Source organism: Papio anubis, chromosome X (assembly GCF_008728515.1).
Source record: "Papio anubis isolate 15944 chromosome X, Panubis1.0, whole genome shotgun sequence".
NCBI lineage: Eukaryota > Metazoa > Chordata > Mammalia > Primates > Cercopithecidae > Papio > Papio anubis.
Genome location: NC_044996.1, coordinates 85,102,033 through 85,122,695, shown reverse-complemented (window position 1 = coordinate 85,122,695; position 20,663 = coordinate 85,102,033). Strand labels below are relative to the sequence as shown.

At 34.8% G+C, this 20,663-nt stretch overlaps 1 protein-coding gene across 3 annotated transcripts in view; it reads left to right on the top strand.

Annotated features, from left to right (window-relative positions):
• Positions 1–20,663, top strand: part of LOC116271920 (protein FAM227B-like) — a 56,439-nt gene that overhangs the window by 12,251 nt on the left and 23,525 nt on the right. For 2 of the 3 annotated variants that reach the window (XM_031660685.1, XM_031660684.1), the window contains exons 3-7: positions 427–480; positions 6,993–7,224; positions 8,840–8,907; positions 18,916–18,951; positions 19,738–19,842. In XM_031660685.1, the coding sequence (XP_031516545.1) occupies positions 427–480; positions 6,993–7,224; positions 8,840–8,907; positions 18,916–18,951; positions 19,738–19,842 (495 nt within the window). The remainder of the gene's footprint in view (positions 1–426; positions 481–6,992; positions 7,225–8,839; positions 8,908–18,915; positions 18,952–19,737; positions 19,843–20,663) is intronic. The other variant, XM_031660686.1, reaches the window with a different exon arrangement.

The window sequence follows — 20,663 nt, the reverse complement described above, 5'->3', positions numbered from 1 at the left end:
CAAACATTTAAATTTATTTTAACTATGTAACTAGTTAACTTTTAAAAATACTTTATCAGCAAGAACAAATTATATTTTTGGCTCTGGATTTATTATAGAGACTATCCATGATAGCCCAAAATATCTTGGAACTCTTTTAGGAATCTGAAATGAGGACTTAAGCAAGATTCATGAGGAGTTTTTCTCTAGGGCTAGTGTATAAGAGGGAAGCCTATTATAAAATTTGGTTTGGAGGCTAAGAATTTAAACATTTATGTGTGTCCCTTTTCAAAGTGGAGGGATGGTACAAAGTGAACATTTTATGATATCTTCCTGCTCTAAAAATGATAACTTAGAGTATTTTTTCATTTGAGTAAATTATTTGTAAATATTATGAATAGTCTAGTGAGTTAATGCCAATGAACAATATTGATATTACTTTATTAGAAAATGCAAGAACCTCCAAAGAGCATTGAAGAATTCTTAAAGTTTCAAAATTGGGTGAGTAGAGCATCTTATTTTCTGTGCCAATACATCATTTTAAAATATCAGTTATGGAGATGTAGAAGGCTTAGAACAAACTTTAAGACTAGAAATTTCTGAAATATGTTTCAATGTGGAAAGTATGTATATAAATACTTATGTCCTTTGAGTAGGCTCTATGTTGTAGTCTTTCCCTCTTGTCAACATTCTATTCTCTTTTTCACATTAAAAACATTCTAGTCCTATACAGACATTTCTATATACTTTTGTTAATGTAAGATTTTTGTCTTATGTATTTACACCTTAAAGAATATACAACAATTATGCTTACTTACCTCATTTATTTATGCACCACACCTGAGACAGGTAATTTGTAGAGGTGTTACATCAATATTCCCTGATTATTGAATCAGAGTGAAAAATTCAAAATGTGTTTTCCTGTTGAAAGTTCAGTTTCCATTGTTATGTTTAATTATTGACTTCGCCTTTAGTTTTTGGACTCGCTAAGTCTTCCCTTGGATCCGTGCACCTGCAAGTGTGAAGGTCATATTTGTTTTGCATTGAGGAATGTCAAGTAAGGGTCAGAATAAACATGTCAGTATAGAAAACAGAGAAAAGATGGCTTTTTAATGAGGTATGTTTGTATTTTGAGTGGATTGGAATATAAATAATCTACATTTATTTATGCTTAAATATAAATAGTGTTTGCTGTGATTAAACTGCTAACAATGTAGTTTCAGAAATAACTACTTTTAAATATATATTTTCTGTTTTTATATTTGTTTAGATAAGATTTGTTTTGTTTTGTTTTGTTTTTTTGTTTTTACTTTCAATGTTTTGGGAAAGGATTGCGCTTGGATGAAAACATTCCTAGTTACAAAAGTTTACCTCAGTCACATGGTGTAGCTAAGTATGTTGAAATACTTTTAGGACAAACTTTTTGTAACTATTTTTGATTTAAATAATGATGCAAATGTGCTGCAGCCTAATGACAATGTTTCAGGACTTTTTAATGTTTTAAGTTTTAAGTTAAAATTAAGCTAAATTCAGCAAATAATGGAGACTGTATTATTATACATGTTTGAGGACCTATGATTTTAAATAAAAAATTCTAATTATTTGAAGTAGTAAATATGTAATCCCTGTGTTTTAAATTGAGAATGATACCAATCAAATCAAGATAATAGGTTTATGCCAGCTCTTCACTAAATATAGGATAAAACCAGATCAAACCATGTCTTATTAATAGTATGTCAGTAGTATCATCTGTGTATGCAAAGGACATATTTATATTTGCATTCAAAGGCTATATTTATAGCCTTCAATTTTTATCAGATAGCATTTGATAAAACAACGTATCCATTTGTATCATTTTGTCATTTATAGGTTTATCTGTAAATCTTTTCTTATTGTCTGAATTTCACAACCAAATACTCACATTCTGTAGTTATTTTTTATGGTTTGAGTATGTTTATACGTTGCCAAACTATTGGATATTTGAAAATATTCAGGAATAAAATGACTAGATGTTTAATTTTTTGTTTGCTATACAAAGTCTTTGTCTAACAGACGATGGTAAAAAAGTAATGACTGCTGGCCGGGCGCGGTGGCTCACGCCTGTAATCCCAGCACTTTGGGAGGCTGAGGCGGGTGGATCATGAGGTCAGGAGATAGAGACCATCCTGGCTAACACGGTGAAACCCCGTCTCTACTAAAAAACACAAAAAAATTAGCCGGGCGTAGTGGCGGGCGCATGCAATCCCAGCTACTCCGGAGGCTAAGGCGGGAGAATGACGTGAACCTGGGAGGCGGAGCTTCCTGTGAGCCGAGATTGCGCTACTGCACTCCAGTCTGGGTGATAGAGCAAGACTCCGTCTCAAAAAAAAAAAAAAAAAAAATTCATTTAAGAAATATTTTTGAACACCTGCTATGTGCCAGGCACATAGATGCTTAAGATACATCAGTGAATAAAAACAAAGATGCCTGCCCTCGTGGAGCTGTTATTCTTTTAGAATTGAAGCATATTATTAATCCAAGCTCTGCTATTAACTAGCATTATAACAGTACTTGCAACCTACATGTTAGCTACTGGTTTCTCTTGTCTTCTACTTAATCTTTTATCATATCATCTAAAGTCTTCTCTTTTTTGCCAGTTCCTACCATTTCTATCTTTTTTGGTAATTTTAATATTTTATATCATCTACTCTCTTTCACCTCTTCCTATCTCCTGTTATACTTCCGTGTTATCTTTTTATCTTCAATTGTTTTTATCCTCTCATTTCTCTGTTGATCATTTCCCACATTCCCTTCACTCCATCACAATTCTGTTTCTAGTTTTATTTTTATAAAAATATTTTTATAGTTTATTTTTATAACTTCTTTTTCCACTATCGTTGTATCAGTGTCAGCTCTCTTACTTATCCTATTCATTCACTCGTTTAGTTATTTCTGTTCACTACCCACTATTTGTGCAATATTTTTCTGGACACTGGAGTTACAGCAATGAACAATGACAAAAATTTCTACTCTTATGGAATCTGTATTATCTTCCTCCTTTTTGTCTCATTTCTCTTTACTATCACACTTTAAAAAACTCTTTTTGGTTCTTCAAGTACTAAAATGTTGATTCCAATTTCTTCCATATTTATTTATTATACTTTTTATTTTTCGTGTTATTTATTTCTGACTACCTTTTTTCTGTGTCCATGCAACTTTTATCTGGTAGAACTTTAATTCATCTTCTCTTAGTTCATCAATGTTAATTTTTGTTAACAGGCCTGTTAGATTTGTAATCTGTATCTGGAGAGTACCCAGATCCATGCTGTGATTTTTCTTAGAGGATCAAAATTATTTTATGATAGAGAAAATAATTATTTCAATCCCATTCTCTTTATTGAGGGAATAGCCTGATTTATTTGCTTATTTGTTTATTCATTTATTTATTCATTAATCCATTTAAATCCTTATATCAAAGCTTAATATAAGGGAAGAAGAGCTAAATAATAGTCACTTTTCCTACTAATTCTAGTCATGCTTCTTATTTCTTACCTTTTGTTTGATACTTCAGCATTGTCTCTTGGGCTTTGGGACATGGATGAAGACTTAACTATATATTCAATAAAAAAAATTCATCTCTAAACTCCACGAGAGCCCTTTTGTCTGTCTACTCTCCCTTCTCCATCTCTAGTTTTGTATTAGCATATAATAATTTGTGCTTCTGCCACTGCCATAGTTAATTGCAGTAATTAAGATAAACATAACAAAGACATAGCCATTTCTTGCTTCACTGACCCTGTTTTAAATAAGACAAATGTTCTTCTTACTTATCAGTAAGGACCACAGTACTATAATGTAGAATTTAACTCCATAGGGAACAATAACTTCTAGTCCAATTCTTTTGTTCCTTTGGGATTTGAATACATTTATTTACTTTTAATTAATATAATCACCATAGACTCTGGATGCTCATACTCTAGTAGTAGTATTGATTTCCTTTCTGGCAGTATGAGCTGCCTGACATCTCATCTGCCTGTTAGCTGCTAGTTGACTCAGTTTGCCTTTTTAGGTCTGGCCACAAAATTTATTTTTTAGATAACACTCTATTCAAGAGGTATCTTACTGAAGGCAAAATATAAAGGAATAAGGAAGGAGGGTAATAGAGAAATGAAATGGGGAAAATAGATTATGATCTGCTATAAGATATGATCTACTCCAATATAATCATCTGGTATCCATTTAATAATACAGCCACAAAGAATTCATTAAAAGAATTTAAAAATCACCTTCTTTGTATTAATGGCTTTGGGATACTAGTCAATCCCTTGATTACCTGGGTAATGTAGAGAAGACAGAGTCTCATCAGCCTTGTAGAATTTCTGGAAACTTTATTCAGCTCATAATATTTCAATATCTTGGGAAAAAGGATTGTGATATCTCAAGCCTGACATAAAGAATACATTTTCATAAAGATTTGTACATATTATAACATCTTTTCAAATTCCTTTTAGCCTCTTCCTACTCTCTCAACTCCCCTAACAACAGCAACACATGACTCATAAGGACTATGTTTTCAAAGTATCTGCCATTCTAAATTGACAGTGTTTGTCTTCAGGGATTTTACCCTGTGACCTTTTCTTATTCTTCAAAGTCTTTTAAATTTTTGACACAGTTTTCCACATTTCAATGCTGGAAAACTTTCCCAAGTGGCTATGCGTCTTATTTAAGATACACATTTACAGGATTTGAAAGTGGGCACTTACGTATTTATATAACACTCTTTTTTTCAAAATGACAGAGGGACCTTTTTGGAAAAGTTTTCCAGTGTTAAACACTGGGTGTTATTTTCATATCTTACTGTTAGCACAGTTAATAAATGAACACGTGTATGATGAGTTTAGGATTGCTTTTAAAGGAAGAGAAAAGGAGATGGCACAGCCCTAGGTGGGTTTGAAATTTCTGATCTGCAGACTTCAGATTTCTTCCTCTTAAGCTAAGTCCCCAGTGTATTTTACCCAAACTCCATTGCAGAGTTTCATCCTACACAAGTCTCCCACCATTCCAAAACGTATTCTCTTATTCATAAGCTTTTAATTATGTTGACTAACTTTCTTTGTTTTGCTATTATTTGATTATATTAAAAGATCTTATACTTAGATTTGCAAATATTAATGTTGTGGTTCCACTTCCCTTCTTCTCTTCATTTCCCTTGTTTCCCTTTGATTCCATCTCCTTCCTTTCCTAAACAATTTAGTATTAAAGCCATTTGGTGGCCACACAAGGCAGGCTTCCACATTGAGAAAGAAGGGTTTGCTGTGGTGGCCCTGAGCAAGATTTCTGAGTCCAACAATGGTGAGGAGGATGTCCATGTGACACCACAAGTATCAGAATCCAAGGGAATGATGATGATATTCATACATAAAGGGAGAAGAGGAAGGTAGCCTTCACTCTGATGTGGGAGGTCAGAGATCAAGTGGGGGTAAGGAGGATGTCCTCGCAGAATTGGCAACCTAACATGGAGTATTAGAGCCCAAGTAGTATGAAAAGGGTATCCACGTAGGGAAGAGTCTGGGAGCAAATATGAGAGATTGGTTACATAAAAGGATTGATCAAATGAGTAAATATATTAAAGATAATGGCAGCTAGGTTTTTAATTGTTAGAGATGGCAATTATAATATGGAAAGAGAGAAAACTAGAATGGTTAGAATTGGAATTAGAGGCATCAGTGTGAACTCATGGCTTTGAATATATAAAAGTAAAAAAAAAAAAAAAAAAAAAGAAAAAGACTGAGGAGGAATGACTCCAGGAAGATGGCAAAATAGCCTTTATCCCTTTGCAGAAATATCAATTTGAACAACTATCTTTGCAAGAAAAAGACCTTTATAAGAGCTAAGGAATCCAGCTGAGATATTACTAGCCTTCACTATATGGGAGTCCTAGGCGTAGCACAGAAATAAGAAAAGATACCTTGAAGAGGTTAGGAAGGACATTTTCAAGTTACCAAGCAAGGGCAAAACAGTGTGGAGAGAGATACCTTTCATGTGGGAAAGGGAAAGGAGAGTGAACTGAGCACATAACTTTGCCATGGATCCCAGCTTATGTAAAAAATAAGCCAGGCACCAAAAGGAAACTGTGTCATGATCTCACTTATAAGTGGAATGTATAAAAATGGAACTCATAGGAGCAGAAAGTAGAATGGAGTCTTACTGGGGCTTGTGAAAGAAAAGGAGAAATGGATTAAAGGGTGGGAAGTTTCAGACAGAATAGATAAATTCTGGGGATCAATTGGTCAGCATGATGATCATAGTTAATAATAATGTATTGTGTACTTGAAAATTGCTAAAAGAGTGGATCTTAAATGTTCTCAACACACACGTTAACTGTGCGAGGTGATGGATATGTTAATTACCTTTTTGGCAGTCATTGCACAGTGTATACATTTATCGAAGCTTCACATTGTGCACCATAAATATTTAAAATTTTATGCTTTAATAAAACTAGAAAATAAATGAAAATAAATTAAAATTATCTCTTCTAATCTTCTCCCTTCACATCCCCACAGATACTATGGAACAGTCGTAGACTGAAAGGGACCAAAGAGACATGAAGTCAAAACCTAACATTTTTATTCTGAACTAGATTCTTTTGCTATAAAGGGCATAATTGGTTCCACTGAAACTTGAGTAGAGTCTTTGTATTAAATATAAATAATGTATCAGTGCCAATTTCCTGATTTTAATGGTTGCATTTATTATGTAGGAGAATGTTTTTGGTTTTCGGAACTATACACTGAAGTTTTAAAGGATGATGGGCTATCATATAAGCAAATTATTCTGAAATGATTCAGGAAAATAGTTTTAGTAAAGCACTTGTAACTTTTATGATATTTGTGATTGTTTCAAATTTTTAAAAAGTAATTTAAAAACAATTCTGTGGAATAAAATCTCAATTATAGCTCATTGGTTTTGAACTCTGTTATTTAAATTCATTAAAAATGACTTAAGCTGTATTCTCTCTTTCACATTTTTTGCAGGATTATTGGCCAAGGGAAATCCATTTTAGAGATGATGATGAATGGTCATGCACTCTGAAAAAAATAAAAGAAGATAGTTCATTTGTTTCAATTTATACACACCTATGGGAAAATGTTCCTCGAATATTTGAAGCACTTTTGATCATGGAATCAAAATTAAAGGAATATTCACTTATTTTGCAAAACCACACCTCTAAAATATTTAAGTGGAAAAGCATGATTTCTGAGACAAGTGAGCCTTATTTATTTTTATCTTTTATAGAAATGGAGTCTCACTATGTTTCCCAGGCTGGTCTCCAAATCTTGGCCTCGAGTGATCCTCCTGAGTCACCCTCCAAAAGTGTTGGAATTAAAAGCATAAGCCAGTGCACCTGGCCAGTCCTTATTTTTTGTATTAGTAAAGTAATGGTTGGTCAGTTGTCTGTGTGTGTGTGTGTTTGTGTGTAATCTCATAAATAATGAAATTCCAAGGTATAAAATAAATTTTAAAAATATCTTATTTTAAAACCTCTTCATTTCAAAATGGTTCAATACAGATTTTTTTAGTTGAACATAAATATGTGGTTTCAAAGGAAGTATTACTAAAACAAAGCCTTAAAACAGTTGTTAAACTGTTAAGCTTTTGTTAAAGTGGAGTGGAGGTACAGAGTATTACAAAAACAGGAGAGCAAGATTGCATCAATTAATATTCCTACTGGAAACAAACATATCAGCAAGGGTCAGGATAGAACAGAAATATCTAAAACTGAAAGTAAAAGGGGTGATAGTTAACCTATATGGGCTCGCAGGCTAGTTTGTAGGAGTCGCTGGTATTCACTATGGAATAACTGCATGAATGACAAAGCGTACAGCAAGTAATGATAATTTTTACTTTTCGATATTTGTATAACATTTTTCTTATCTAATTGTATGAGCATTTCCAGAATAGTTTTAAATACTTATTCTTGTCTTATTCTTGATTTAATGGGCAAATTTGTCATATAGATGTCTTGAAAATGATATTAATTGTACTTATAAAGTATTTTTAGATATCAAATTAGATTCATTATATTATTTTGGTATTTAATATTCTTTTTTGGACTTAGATTTGTGTAATTCTGAAGATGTGTTTAAATACACTTCAAAATTAACTTTTTAAATTTTTGTATTTAAATTATACATTTTTAAAATTTTATATTTTTTAATGTATAAAAGTTATATATAGCTTCTGTGTATGTATATATAAATACACACACATGTATATATCTTGTATACCACATACAGACATCCGTGTGTGCGTATAAATTCATCTCGTAATGAAATAAAATATACACAAGCAAAGTGTGAACATATCCTTTTATATCTTCCTCCTGTTTTCTAGAAAAGGTAATGTTTTATATACGTATTGTCCTCAATATGTAGATATCAGAACTTGGATTCAAGTCTATCTAGGTTATCTGACTTCAGAGCCCCCCCCATATTGTCTCACTGGGCCATGCTCCACAGTACTGCACTTTATTGAAATTAAGGTGACCATGAAACAACCAAGTGTAAGTGGCTGAGCTATTTGAAAAATGTGGACTTTTTTAGGAGAGAGGGGTTGACGTAAAACTTTAGACATAGGAGTAAGTGCCACAGACATGGTAGTTGGAACATGATATTTCAGAAAAATGAAACAAGATATACTTTATGTAATAATTCCAATTATTAATTCAGCTAACAGTGTGTATTAACATATGCTTATCAAAATTGCTAATTGATTTCATTGAATAATTTTGTATATAATTTATTTAAAGTATTTAAAATTTTGTTTATTTTTAGAGGAGGTACATATATATAATATACTGTGAATTCTTGTTTTCTTAAAGGTTCTTATAGAAAATTGGAAAGATATGGGGAATTTCTAAAGAAGTACCATAAGAAAAAAAAGATAATGGTAATGTATCTATGTTTTTATCATCTTTGAAAATTGGATTTTCACAGAAAATATAAACACCACATTTCCACAGATGAACACTGATAACATTTTTGTAAATGTCCTTTTAGTCTACTGTTACCAATCTATCATCTATCTCTATGTTTTAAAGATAGCTGTGCTTACCTTCTTTTCATACTCAGTATTATTGAGTATTGGCATCTTCACATAACTACAAGTTATTTGAAGACTTATTTCAAGGTATACTATTCCATTTTTTGGTTATTTAATAATTTATATCATACTTAGTAGTGCAGGTCCCCTATCAGCCCTCTTCTTTTGAAAATTAATTCTTTTTGATGACCTTTAGATTACTTTGCCAATTTTTAAAATCTTTGAGATTTTGATAAAAATGGCAAGTCTTTTGAATTACTTTCAGATACTTAGTCTTTTTAAAAATATGTTCTAAAATTATATAATGTTAGAACTAGAAAAACTGTGTGTCACCATTGGTCTAGCCATCTCATTTAATGCTTTATTTTTAAAAATTTAACTTTTATTTTCAGTTCAGGGGTACATGTGCAGGTTTGTTATATAAATAAACTTGTGACATGTGGGTTTGTTGTACAGATTATTTTGTCACCCAGGTGTTAAACTTAGTGGCCATTAGTTATTTTTCCTGATTTTCTGCCTCCCCCTGCCATCCACCCTTCAGTAGGCCCCAGTGTCTGTTGTTCCCCTCTGTGAGTTCATGTGTTCTCATAATTTAGCTCCCACTTATAAGTGAGAGCATGCAGTATTTGTTTTTCTGTTCCTGCATTAGTTTGCTAAGGATAATGGCCTCCAGCTGGATCCATATACCTGCAAAGGACATGATCTTGTTGTTTCTTAGGGCTGCATAGTATTCCATGGTGTATATATACCACATTTTCTTTATGCCGTCAACCACTGATGGGCATTTGGGTTGATTCCATGCTTTTGCTATTGTGAATAGTGCTGCAGTGAACATATATTTACATGTGTCTTTATGGTAGAATGATATATATTCCTTTTGAGTTCTTTCAGAAATCATCAAACTGCTTCCCACGGTGGCTGAACTAATTTATATTCCCACAAGCTGTGTATTATAAGCATTCCCTTTTCTCTACAACCTCGTCAGCTTCTGTTATTTTTTGACTTTTTAATAATAGTTATTCTGATGGGTGCGAGATGGTATCTCATTGTGGTTTTGACTTGCACTTCTCTAATCAGTGATGTTGAGCTTTTTTCATGTTTGTTGGCTGCATATATGTTTTCTTTTGAAAGTTGTTAGTTCCTGCCTTTTGCCCACTTTTTAATGGGGTTATGTGCTTTTTTCTAGTTAAGTTCCGTATGAGTTTTGGATATTAGACCTTTGTAAGATGCATAGTTTGAAAATATTTTCTCCCATTCTGTAGGTTGGTTGTTTACTCTGTTGGTAATTTATTTTGCTATGCAGAAGCTCTTTAGTTCAATTGGATCCTATTTGTCAATTTTTGCTTTTGTTGCAATTGCATTTGGCATCTTTGTCATGAAATCTTTGCCCATACCTACGTCCAGAATGGTATGACCTAGGTTGTCTTCCAGGGTTTTCATAGTTTTGGGTTTTACATTTTGATCTTTAATCTATCTTGAGTTAACTTTTGTATAAGGTGCAAGAAAAGGGTTCAGTTTCAATCTTCTGCATATGGCTAGCCAGTTATCCCACCACTATTTATTGAATAGAGAGTCCTTTTCCCATTGCTGGTTTTTGTTGGCTTTGTCAAAGATCAGATAGTTGTAGATATGTGGCCTTATTTATGGGTTCTTTATTCTGTTCCATTGGTCTATGTGTCTGTTTTTGTACCAGTTCCATGCTGTTTGGGTGGCTGTAGCCCTGTAGTTTATAATAGTTTGTAGTTAAGTAGCATGAACAGCTTTGTTGTTTTTGCTTAGGATTGTCTTGGGTATTTGAGCTCTTTTTTTGGTTCCATATGAATTTAAAAATAGCCTTTTCTAGTTCTGTGAAGAATGTGATTGGTAGTGTAATAGGAATGGCATTGAATCTACAAATTGCTTTGGGCAGTGTGGTCATTTTAATGATACTGATTCTTCCTGTTCATGAGCATGGAATGTTTTTCCATTTGTTTGTGTCATCTCTGATTTCTTTGAGAAGTGTTTTGTAGTTCTTGTAGAGATCTTTCACCTCCCTGGTAAGCAGTATTCCTAGATATTTTTGTGTGTCTGTGGCAATCGTGAATGAGATTGTGTTTCTGATTTGGCTCTTGGCTTGACTGTTGTTGTTATATAGGAGTACTAGTGATTTTTATACATTAATTTTGTATCCTGAGACTTCGCTGAAGTTGTTTATCAGCTTAAGGAGCCTTTGAGACTATGGGGTTTTCTAGGTATAGGATCATGTTATCTGAAAACAGGGTGTTATGACTTCCTTTCTATTTCTATTTGGACTTCTGAAAGGAAGTCTATTGGACTTCCTTTCTTTATTTCTTTCTGTTGCCTGATAGCTCTGACTAGGGCTTCCAATACTGTGTTCAATAGAAGTGGTAAGAGAGGGCATCCTTGTCTTGTGCCGGTTTTCAAGGGGAATGCTTCCAGCTTTTGCCCATTTATTATGACATTGGCTGTAAGTTTGTCATAGATGGCTATTATTATTTTGAGGTATATACCTTCAATATGTAGTTTAATGAGAGTTTTTCACATGAAAGGGTGTTGAATTTTATCGAAAGCCTTTTCTGCATCTATTGAGGTAATCATGTAGATTTTTATTTTAGTTTTATTTACGTGATGAATCGCATTTATTGATTTGCATATGTTGATCCAACTTTGCATCCCAAGGATAAAGCCTACTTGATTGTGGTGGATAGGCTTTTTGATGTACTGCTGGATTCAATTTGCCAGTATTTTGTTGACGATTTTCGCATCAATGTTCATCAAGAATATTGGCCTGTAGTTCTCTTTTTTTCTTGTATCTCTGCCAGGTTTTAGTAATAGGATGATGCTGGCCTCATAGAATGAGTTCGGGAGGAGTCCTTCCTTAATTTTTTGGAATAGTTTCAGCAGGTATGGTATCAGCTCTTCTTTGTACATCTGGTAGAATTCAGTTGTGAATCTTTCTGGTCCTGGGCTTTAATAGGTTGATAGGCTATTTATTACTGATTCAATTTCAGACCTCATTATTGGTCTGTTCAGGGATTCAGTTTCTTTTTGGCTCAGTCTTGGGAGGGTTATCAGTTTCTTCCAGATTTTCTAGTTTATGTGCATGGAGGCGTTTATAGTATTCTCTGATGGTTGTATTTCTGTGGGGTCAGTGGTGATATCCCCCTTATCATTTCTTTTTTATGTTTTTGCAAAATGAAAGCAAGTTCATTTAAAAAGTAAAGGGATGAAAAAATAGCTACTCCATAGACAGAGCAGCCCAAAGGGCTGCTAGTTGCCCATTTTTATGGTTATTTTTTATTATATGCTAAACAAGGGGTGGATTATTCAAGCCTCCCCTTTTTAGACCAAAAAGGGTAACTTCCTGACATTGCCATGTCATTTGTAAACTGTCATGGCACTGGTGGGAGTGTAGCAGTGAGGATGACTTGAGGTTGGTCACTCTTGTCGCCATTTTGGTTTTGGTGGGTTTTGGCTGCCTCCTTTACTGCAACCTGTTTTATCAGCAAGGTCTTTATGATCTGTAAACTTTTGTTCTGACCTCCTATTCCCTTATCATTTCTGATTGTGTTTATTTGATTCTTCTCTCTTTTCCTCTTTATTAGTCTAGCTAGCAGTCTATTTTGTTTATTAAAAAAAAACAAAAAACAGGAGTTGTCCTGGATTTGTTGATCTTTTTAATGTTTTTTTGTGCCTCAGTCTCCTTCAGTTCAGCTCTGATTTTGGTTATTTTTTGTCTTCTACTAGCTTTGGGGTTGGTTTTCTTTTGGTTCCCTGGTTCTTTTAGTTGTGATGTTAGGTTGTTAACTTCAGATCTTTTTTGACTTTGCGATGTCAACATTTAGTGATATAAATTTCCCTCTTAACACTGCCTTAGCTGTGCCCCAGAGATTCTGGTATGTTATATCTTTTTTTTTTTTTTTTTGAGACGGAGTCTCGCTCTGTCGCCTGGGCTGGAGTGCAGTGGCCGGATCTCAGCTCACTGCAAGCTCCGCCTCCCGGGTTCATGCCATTCTCCGGCCTCAGCCTCCCGAGTAGCTGGGACTACAGACGCCCGCCACCTCGCCCGGCTAGTTTTTTGTATTTCTTAATAGAGACGGGGTTTCACCATGTTAGCCAGGATGGTCTCGATCTCCTGACCTCGTGATCCGCCCGTCTCGGCCTCCCAAAGTGCTGGGATTACAGGCTTGAGCCACCGCGCCCGGCCGTATGTTATATCTTTGTTCTCATTAGTTTCGAAGGACTTCTTGATTTCTGCCTTAATTCCATTTTTTTTCCCTAAAAGTCATTCAGTAGCAGGTTATTCAATTTCCATGTAATTGTATGGTTTTGAGTGAATTTCTTAGTCTTGATTTCTAATTTGATTGCTGTGTAGTCCAAGAGACTGTCATGAATTCAGTTCTTTTGCATTTGCTGAGGAGTGTTTTACTTCCAATTATGTGATCGATTTTAGAGTATTTCCCATGTGGGCAATGAGAATGTGTATTCTATTATTTTGGAGTGGTGAGTTCTGTAGATGTCTACCAGGTCCATTTGACCCAGTGCTGGGTTTAGGTCCTGAATACCTTTGTTAATTTTCTGCCTCAGTGATCTGTCCTAATACTGTCAGTGGGCTGTTAAAAGTCTTCCAGTATTACTGTATGGGAGTCTAAGTCTCTTTGAAGGTCTCTAAGAGCTTACTTTATGAATCTGGTTGCTCCTGTTTTGGGTGCATACATATTTAGAATAGTTAGGTCTTCTTGTTGAATTGAGACTTTTACCGTTATGTAATTCCCTTGTCTTTTTTGATTTTTTGGTTTAAAGTCTGTTTTGTCTGAAATTAGGATTGCAACTCCTGCTTTTTTCTGTTTCTCAGTTTCTTGGTAAATTTTTCTCCATTTCTTTACTTTGAGCCTATGTGTGTCATTGCATGCAAGATGGGTCTCTTGAAGATAGCATACTAATGCATCTTGGTTCTTTATCCAGCTTTCCACTCTGTGCCTTTTAATGGGGGTATTTAGCCCCCATTTACATTCAAGGTTAGTATTGATATGTGTTGATTTGATCCTGTCATCATGATATTAGCTGGTTATTATGCAGATTTGTTTGTTTGCTTTATAGTGTCACTGGTGTATGTACTGCAAGCAGGTGCAGCCAGGCTGGGGCCCTGGGAGAGGCCAGCAGACCATGGGGTGCCCAAGATGGACTGGCCCCATCTTTTGGGCAAGGTGACCTTGTATAGCTCAGGTCTGACAGTTCCTCTAGGGCTGTCGTCTTGTTGTTAGTTGGTTATTATGCAGACTTGATTGTGTGGGTGCTTTTTAGTGTCATTGGTGTATGTACTTAAATAATGTTTTTCTGGTGGCTAGTAACAGTCTTTGGTTTCTGTATTTAGCACTCACTGAAGGACCTCTTGCAAAGCAGGTATGTTGGTAACGAATTCCTTTAACATTTGCTTATCTGAAAAAGATCTTATTTCTCCTTCACTTATGAAGCTTAGTTTGGTTAGATAGGAAATTCTTAGTTGGAATTTCTTTTTTTTTTTTTTATTTATTTTTATTTATTATTTTTTTATTATTATTATACTTTAAGTTCTAGGGTACATGTGCATAACGTGCAGGTTTGTTACATATGTATACTTGTGCCATGTTGGTGTGCTGTACCTATCAACTCGTCAGCACCCATCAACTCATCATTTACATCAGGTATAACTCCCAATGCAATCCCTCCCCCCTCCCCCCTCCCCTTGATAGGCCCTGGTGTGTGATGTTCCCCTTCCCAAGTCCAAATGATCTCATTGTTCAGTTCCCACCTATGAGTGAGAACATGCGGTGTTTGGTTTTCTGTTCTTGTGATAGTTTGCTAAGAATGATGGTTTCCAGCTGCATCCATGTCCCTACAAAGGACACAAACTCATCCTTTTAATACTGAATACAGCTGGGTACAGTGGCTCAGCCTGTAATCCAGCACTTTGGGAGGCCGAGGCAGGTGGATCACGTGAGGTCAAGAATTTGAGACCATCCTGACCAACATGGTGAAACCCCATCTCTACTAAAAATACAAAATTAGCTAGGTGCGGTGGTGCATAATCCCAGCTACTTGGGAGGCTGAGATAGGAGAATCACTTGAACCCAAGAGGGGGAGGTTGCAGTGAGCCAAGATTGTGCCACTGCACTCCAGCCTGGGCAACGAGAGCAAAACTCTGTCTCAAAAAAAAAAAAAAAAAAAAGAGTTCTGAATATAGGCCCCCAATCTCTTCTGGCTTGTAGGATTTTTGCTGAAAAGTCTGCTGTTAGCCTGGTGAGGTTCCCTTTGTAGTTTTACCTGCCCTTCTCTCTAGCTGCATTTAATATTTTTTCTTTCGTGTCAGCCTTGGAGAATCTGATAACTATGTGTCTTGTGGATAGTCATCTTGTATAGTATCTCACAAGGGTTCTGTCTGTGTTTCCTGAATTTAAATGTTGGCCTCTCTGACGAGGTTTGGGAAATTATCATGGATGATGTCCTGAAATATGTTTTACAAGTTCCTTTTCTCTCCCTCTTTTTCAGGAACACTAGTGAGTATAGATTTGATCTCTTCACATAATCTCATATTTCTCAGAGGTTTTGTTCATTATTTTTTATTTATTTTTGTGTGACTGAGTTATTTCTGAGAAGCAATCTTTGAGGTCTGAGATTCATTCCTCAGCTTGGTCTATTCTGCTGTTAATACTTGTGATTGTATTATTAAATACTTGTAGTGTGTTTTTCAGCTCTGTCAGTTCAGTTTGGTTCTTTCTTAAAATTATCATTTCAACCTTCAGCTCCTGTATTGTTTTATTGTAATTCTTAGATTCTTTGGAGTCGGTTTCAGTTTCTCCTGAATTTTCATAATCTTTATTTCTAGCCGTGTTCTGAATTCTTTGCCTGTTATTTCAGTCATTTCAACCTGGTTAAGCACCATTAGTGGAACTAGTGCAGTCATTTGGAGGAAAAAGACACTTTGGCTTTTTGAATTGCCAGAGTTCTTGTGCTGATTCTTTCTCATCTGTGTGGGCTGATGTTCCTTTAACTGTGGTGTAGTTTGAGTGTAGTCAGTTGACTTTGTTTCTGGATATTTTCAGAGGGCTGAGACTTTGTCTTGGGTGTTTTTTTGTAGCTGAATTATTGTCGTTAGTGTTATTGGGAAATGTATTTGCACAATATTTTTAGTATTGAAGTTTGGGATGTGATTCAGTAGATGGTGCTTAAACATACTGGTTAGTAGCTAGGCACTTGCTCAGCCAAATGGTTCTTCTGTATTTCCTCACATTTACAAGGCATGCTCCTTTCAAAGAAGTTTTAAAATTCTGACTACTTAATTTTATCAAATGACTTTTCAAAATCTATTGAAATGGCCTTTAGGTAAATTATACTAACAAAAGTTTTAATAGTTATTCTTTTTGTTAATATAAAAGTTTTATTGGATTTATCAATCAGAATTTTAACATGTATTTATATTTCTGTGGTCTCATTTTTCAGGTTATATGACCAAAAACTATGGTTTTTGTTACTGCAACTCTGCTGCTTGAAAACTTCCACTGTTTCTTTTCCTCCTGCAGAATAAACCTTGGAGATTAACCTTAACATTTAATTAAATCTGACTTCATCTTTTTTATTGATACATAATCATTGTACCCATTTATAGGGTACATGTGATATTTTGATGCATGCATGCAATGTGTAATGATCAAATCAGGTTATTTAGAATAGCTATCATTTTTGTGTCAGGAATATTTCAAATCTTCTTTTATAGATGTTTTGAAATATATAAGACATCGTTGCTAACTATAGTTGCCCTACTATGCTATCAAACAGTAGAACTTAACCATTCTAAATAACTATATGTTTTTACACATTAACCAACCTCTCTTAATCCCCTCCACTCCCCCAACACCCTTCTCACAACCTCTGGTAACCACCATTCTACTCTATACCTCCACAAGATAAACTTTTTAAGTGCCCACATATGAGTAAGAACACATAATACTTGTCTTTCTGTGCCTGTCTTATTTCACTTAACAGACAACCTCCAGTTTTATCCATAATGCTGCAAATGACAGGATTTCATTCATTTAATGGCTACATAATATTCCATTGTGTATATATACCACATTTTATCTATTTATCCTTTGATGGAAACTTAGGTTGGTTCTATACCTTAGCTGTAGTGAATAGTGTTCCAGTAAACCTGAGAGTGCAGGTATCCCTTTGATTTCCTCTCTTTTGGAGAGACAATGAGTAGCGGGATTGCTGGACTAATTGTATGATAGTTCTATTTTTAGTTTTTTGAGAAACCTCTGTGCTGTTTTCCATGATAGCTGTACTAATTTACATTCCCACCAATAGTATTATAAGAATTCTCTTTTCTCTTCATCCTTACTAGCATTTGTTGTTTTTTGGTAATAGCCATTCCAACTTGGATAAGATGATATTTCATTGTGGGTTTGACTTGCATTTCTCTGATGATTTGTGATGTTGAACGTTTTTCATAGGCCATTTGTATGTCTTCTTTTGAGAAATGTATATTCAGATCCTTTACCCACTTTTTGATGGTATTATTTGTTGTTTATTTTTGCTGTTGAGTTGTTCTAGTTCCTTGAATACTAATATATTCTGGATATTAGTTTCTTATTAAATAAATGGTTTGCAAATATTTTCTCCCATTACACAGGTTGTCTCATCACTCTGTTAATTGTTTCCTTTGTTGTACAGAAGACTCCTATTTTAATATAGTCCCATTTCTGACCCCATCTTTATTGATCTATAACTTTCAAGCACATAGCCTTCTTTTCAATCATATTTGATCTCATTTTTCCTAAAAAGTCTCTCTTTCTTATTCCTGTGTACACTTTAAAAAATGAGAATAATACGATCCTCTTTCTGGAAGCAATACATCATTCTTTCCAATTTGTTTTATATGTCATATGTCATCTCCTTTCTAAAATATGTGTATGTGTATTATGTGTATATGTGTGGTATTGTGTGTGTAAAACTTACCTGTAAGCTTAGTTATTATTGGAGTAAGAATGTGGAAATTAACCTATCTATGTCTGTCTATAGTATATGTATATTATATATGTTTTATATATATATAAACGTGACTAGATGATGAAAAACTAATCTATGTGTATAAAGCAGTGTAGTAGACATTAAAATTTGCCACCCGGATTCCCTTTCAAAGAAGGATCTGTGCTCTAGAGGCTAAGAGTGCTGTTAAGGGACACCCTTCAACTGTCAGTCCCTTCATTGGTTTCCTGACCTCCAGAGAACTTCCTTTTCTGAGGAAGCTTATTTCCAGGAACCATCCAGTGACTGCTCAAGTTGGAGCAGAAAGGCTTGGCTATTTCAGTCCAGGGACAACTATGATCGGTACTTTCAGCTCTAGAACTCTTCTTCGAGCCAGTTGTGGTTATTAGGCCTCCATCATAGCTAATTTCTCCATCTGCCCAATCCTGCCTCTTCCCTTGACTGCCAAAGGCATTGATTCCAAAGGCATTCGCAATAAACATTCTGAACACTAAACTTCCCCAGAGAGTCTATTTCCCAGGAACCTAACTGTAATAAGTAGTTTGTTTATTACAGCCCTTATCTCTATTTGTTTTGTTTGTGTATGTATCTGATTCCATTTTTGAAGCATAACTAGTTTGAGGGCAAGGGTCATCTTTGAATTTCTGGTATTAAACACAGCAATAGTATTTTAGGCCTCTGTAGAAAAAAAAATATATATATATATATATATATACACACACACACACGTATCTATATTTATCTATGCATACTAATTAACTGAACAAATTTACTAAATGTAAATTTCTTTAATTTAGTTTTAAAGATTTTATTTAAAATGTTTTCCAGCTTTCAGATGAAATGGAGACAGAGAAGAATATAGAGGTACTTAAAATTTCTGTTCTGCCAGATTGTATATCAAGTGTATTATGTAGGACTAAAATAACGTTTACAACAATATAAATATAGCTCTAAATATAGAGAGAGGTATCAGAGGAGAGGGTTGGAAACAGGTATAGAAGCTTTCTCTTTCTGCCTAGTCTTTATTTATTTATGGGTAGTCTAGCTAAAAGTCTTGATCATTTGAGTTTATGTCAAAATTAGTTCTGAAATACAATTTTGTTTTTATTTTAGGTATGGCATATGAATGTACCAGGGTTTTTAATTTCAGAGAAGCAGAACATATGAAGGTTTTTCTTTATTTTTTGCAGGGGGTGTGGGGAATGGAGCCTCACTCTGTGGTCCAGGCTGGAGTGCAGTGGTGCAACGCTGGCTCACTGCAACTTCTGCCTTCCAGGTTCAAGTGATTCTCCTGCCTCAGCCTCCCAAGTAGCTATGATTACAGGTGCATGCCACCATGCACAGCTAATTTTTGTATTTTTAATAGAGATGGAGTTTCACCATGTTGTCCAGGCTGGTCCCGAACTCCTGACCTCAAGTGATCCACCCACTTCAGCCTCCCAGTGTGCTGGGATTACAGGCGTGAGCCACCGTACCCGGCCGAAGGTGTTTCTTTGATGGGATATATAATTTTTAGTTAATTTAGTAAAAAGAAGTAAAATAATTATGTTAATGAGTGATAGTTAAATATTGGTCTTCTGTAGTTATACAAGTCTACTATATTGAGAAGAGTGAAATATTTACTCTCCTGTTATATTTTCCTCTTTCTAGGGTTGCAGCTTCACAGGATTCAAAGCAAATGAACTTACTAAGCTACCCAGACATTTGGATGCTGAACGAATTTATCTTTTTATTTTAAAAGCCCATAATTTTGATGTACGTAAATATTTCATTTTATTGTAGGATAAATTTTGACAGTATGATTTAATGAATCAGACCTATATTTAAAGCTATGAGAAATTAAGTGTTTAGCAAGATTTGATCCTTTGGGCATTAAATTTGGCAAGAAAGACAAGTGATGTGTCTAACCCACTGATTACCAGAAAAGAATGTTTTAAACTCTGTGTTACTGCTTTGGGACCCTGAGGTTGCTAGTGTACACTGGCTTGGCATGTAACCGTAACAGGTGTGTTTTCCTTCTTGTCTGTTCCTGCTCTGTCAGCTCAGGATGTTTTAGCCTGATCATTTTTGATCCTGAAATAAGTTGTGACTGCCCTTCTTCACAACCCTTCTGGGTGTTTCTTTTGAGTCTCCAAGTGTCTGTGGGAATTTTTGGGTAGTATCCCTATAGGGTAACCAAACGATGGGAAACTGCAGGTGTTGGGAGGTCATTAGATCAATAACCAGTGAATACCAGGGCTAAAATGAGGATAAGATGGTTACCTGGTAAAACTGGTCATTTTGCCCTCCATGATTAAATTATCCATGATTAAATGGATACATTGCCATTTAATCCAATTTTGATTAATTGTTTGCTTAGAAAGAACACTAGACAGGCTCAGGATAGGGGCTTATTGGAATAGAAGTCCATGATTGTTTATATTTGTCCTCAGTGGAAAAGGTGGAAATAATGGCATGAATCTTACATGTTTGCTGTTCTTGGTTGTCCTTTCAATATCTACTAGCCAAATATGGTTATTGAGCATATGAAATGTGGCTAGTATGACTGAGGAGCTGAATTTTTTATTGTATTTCTT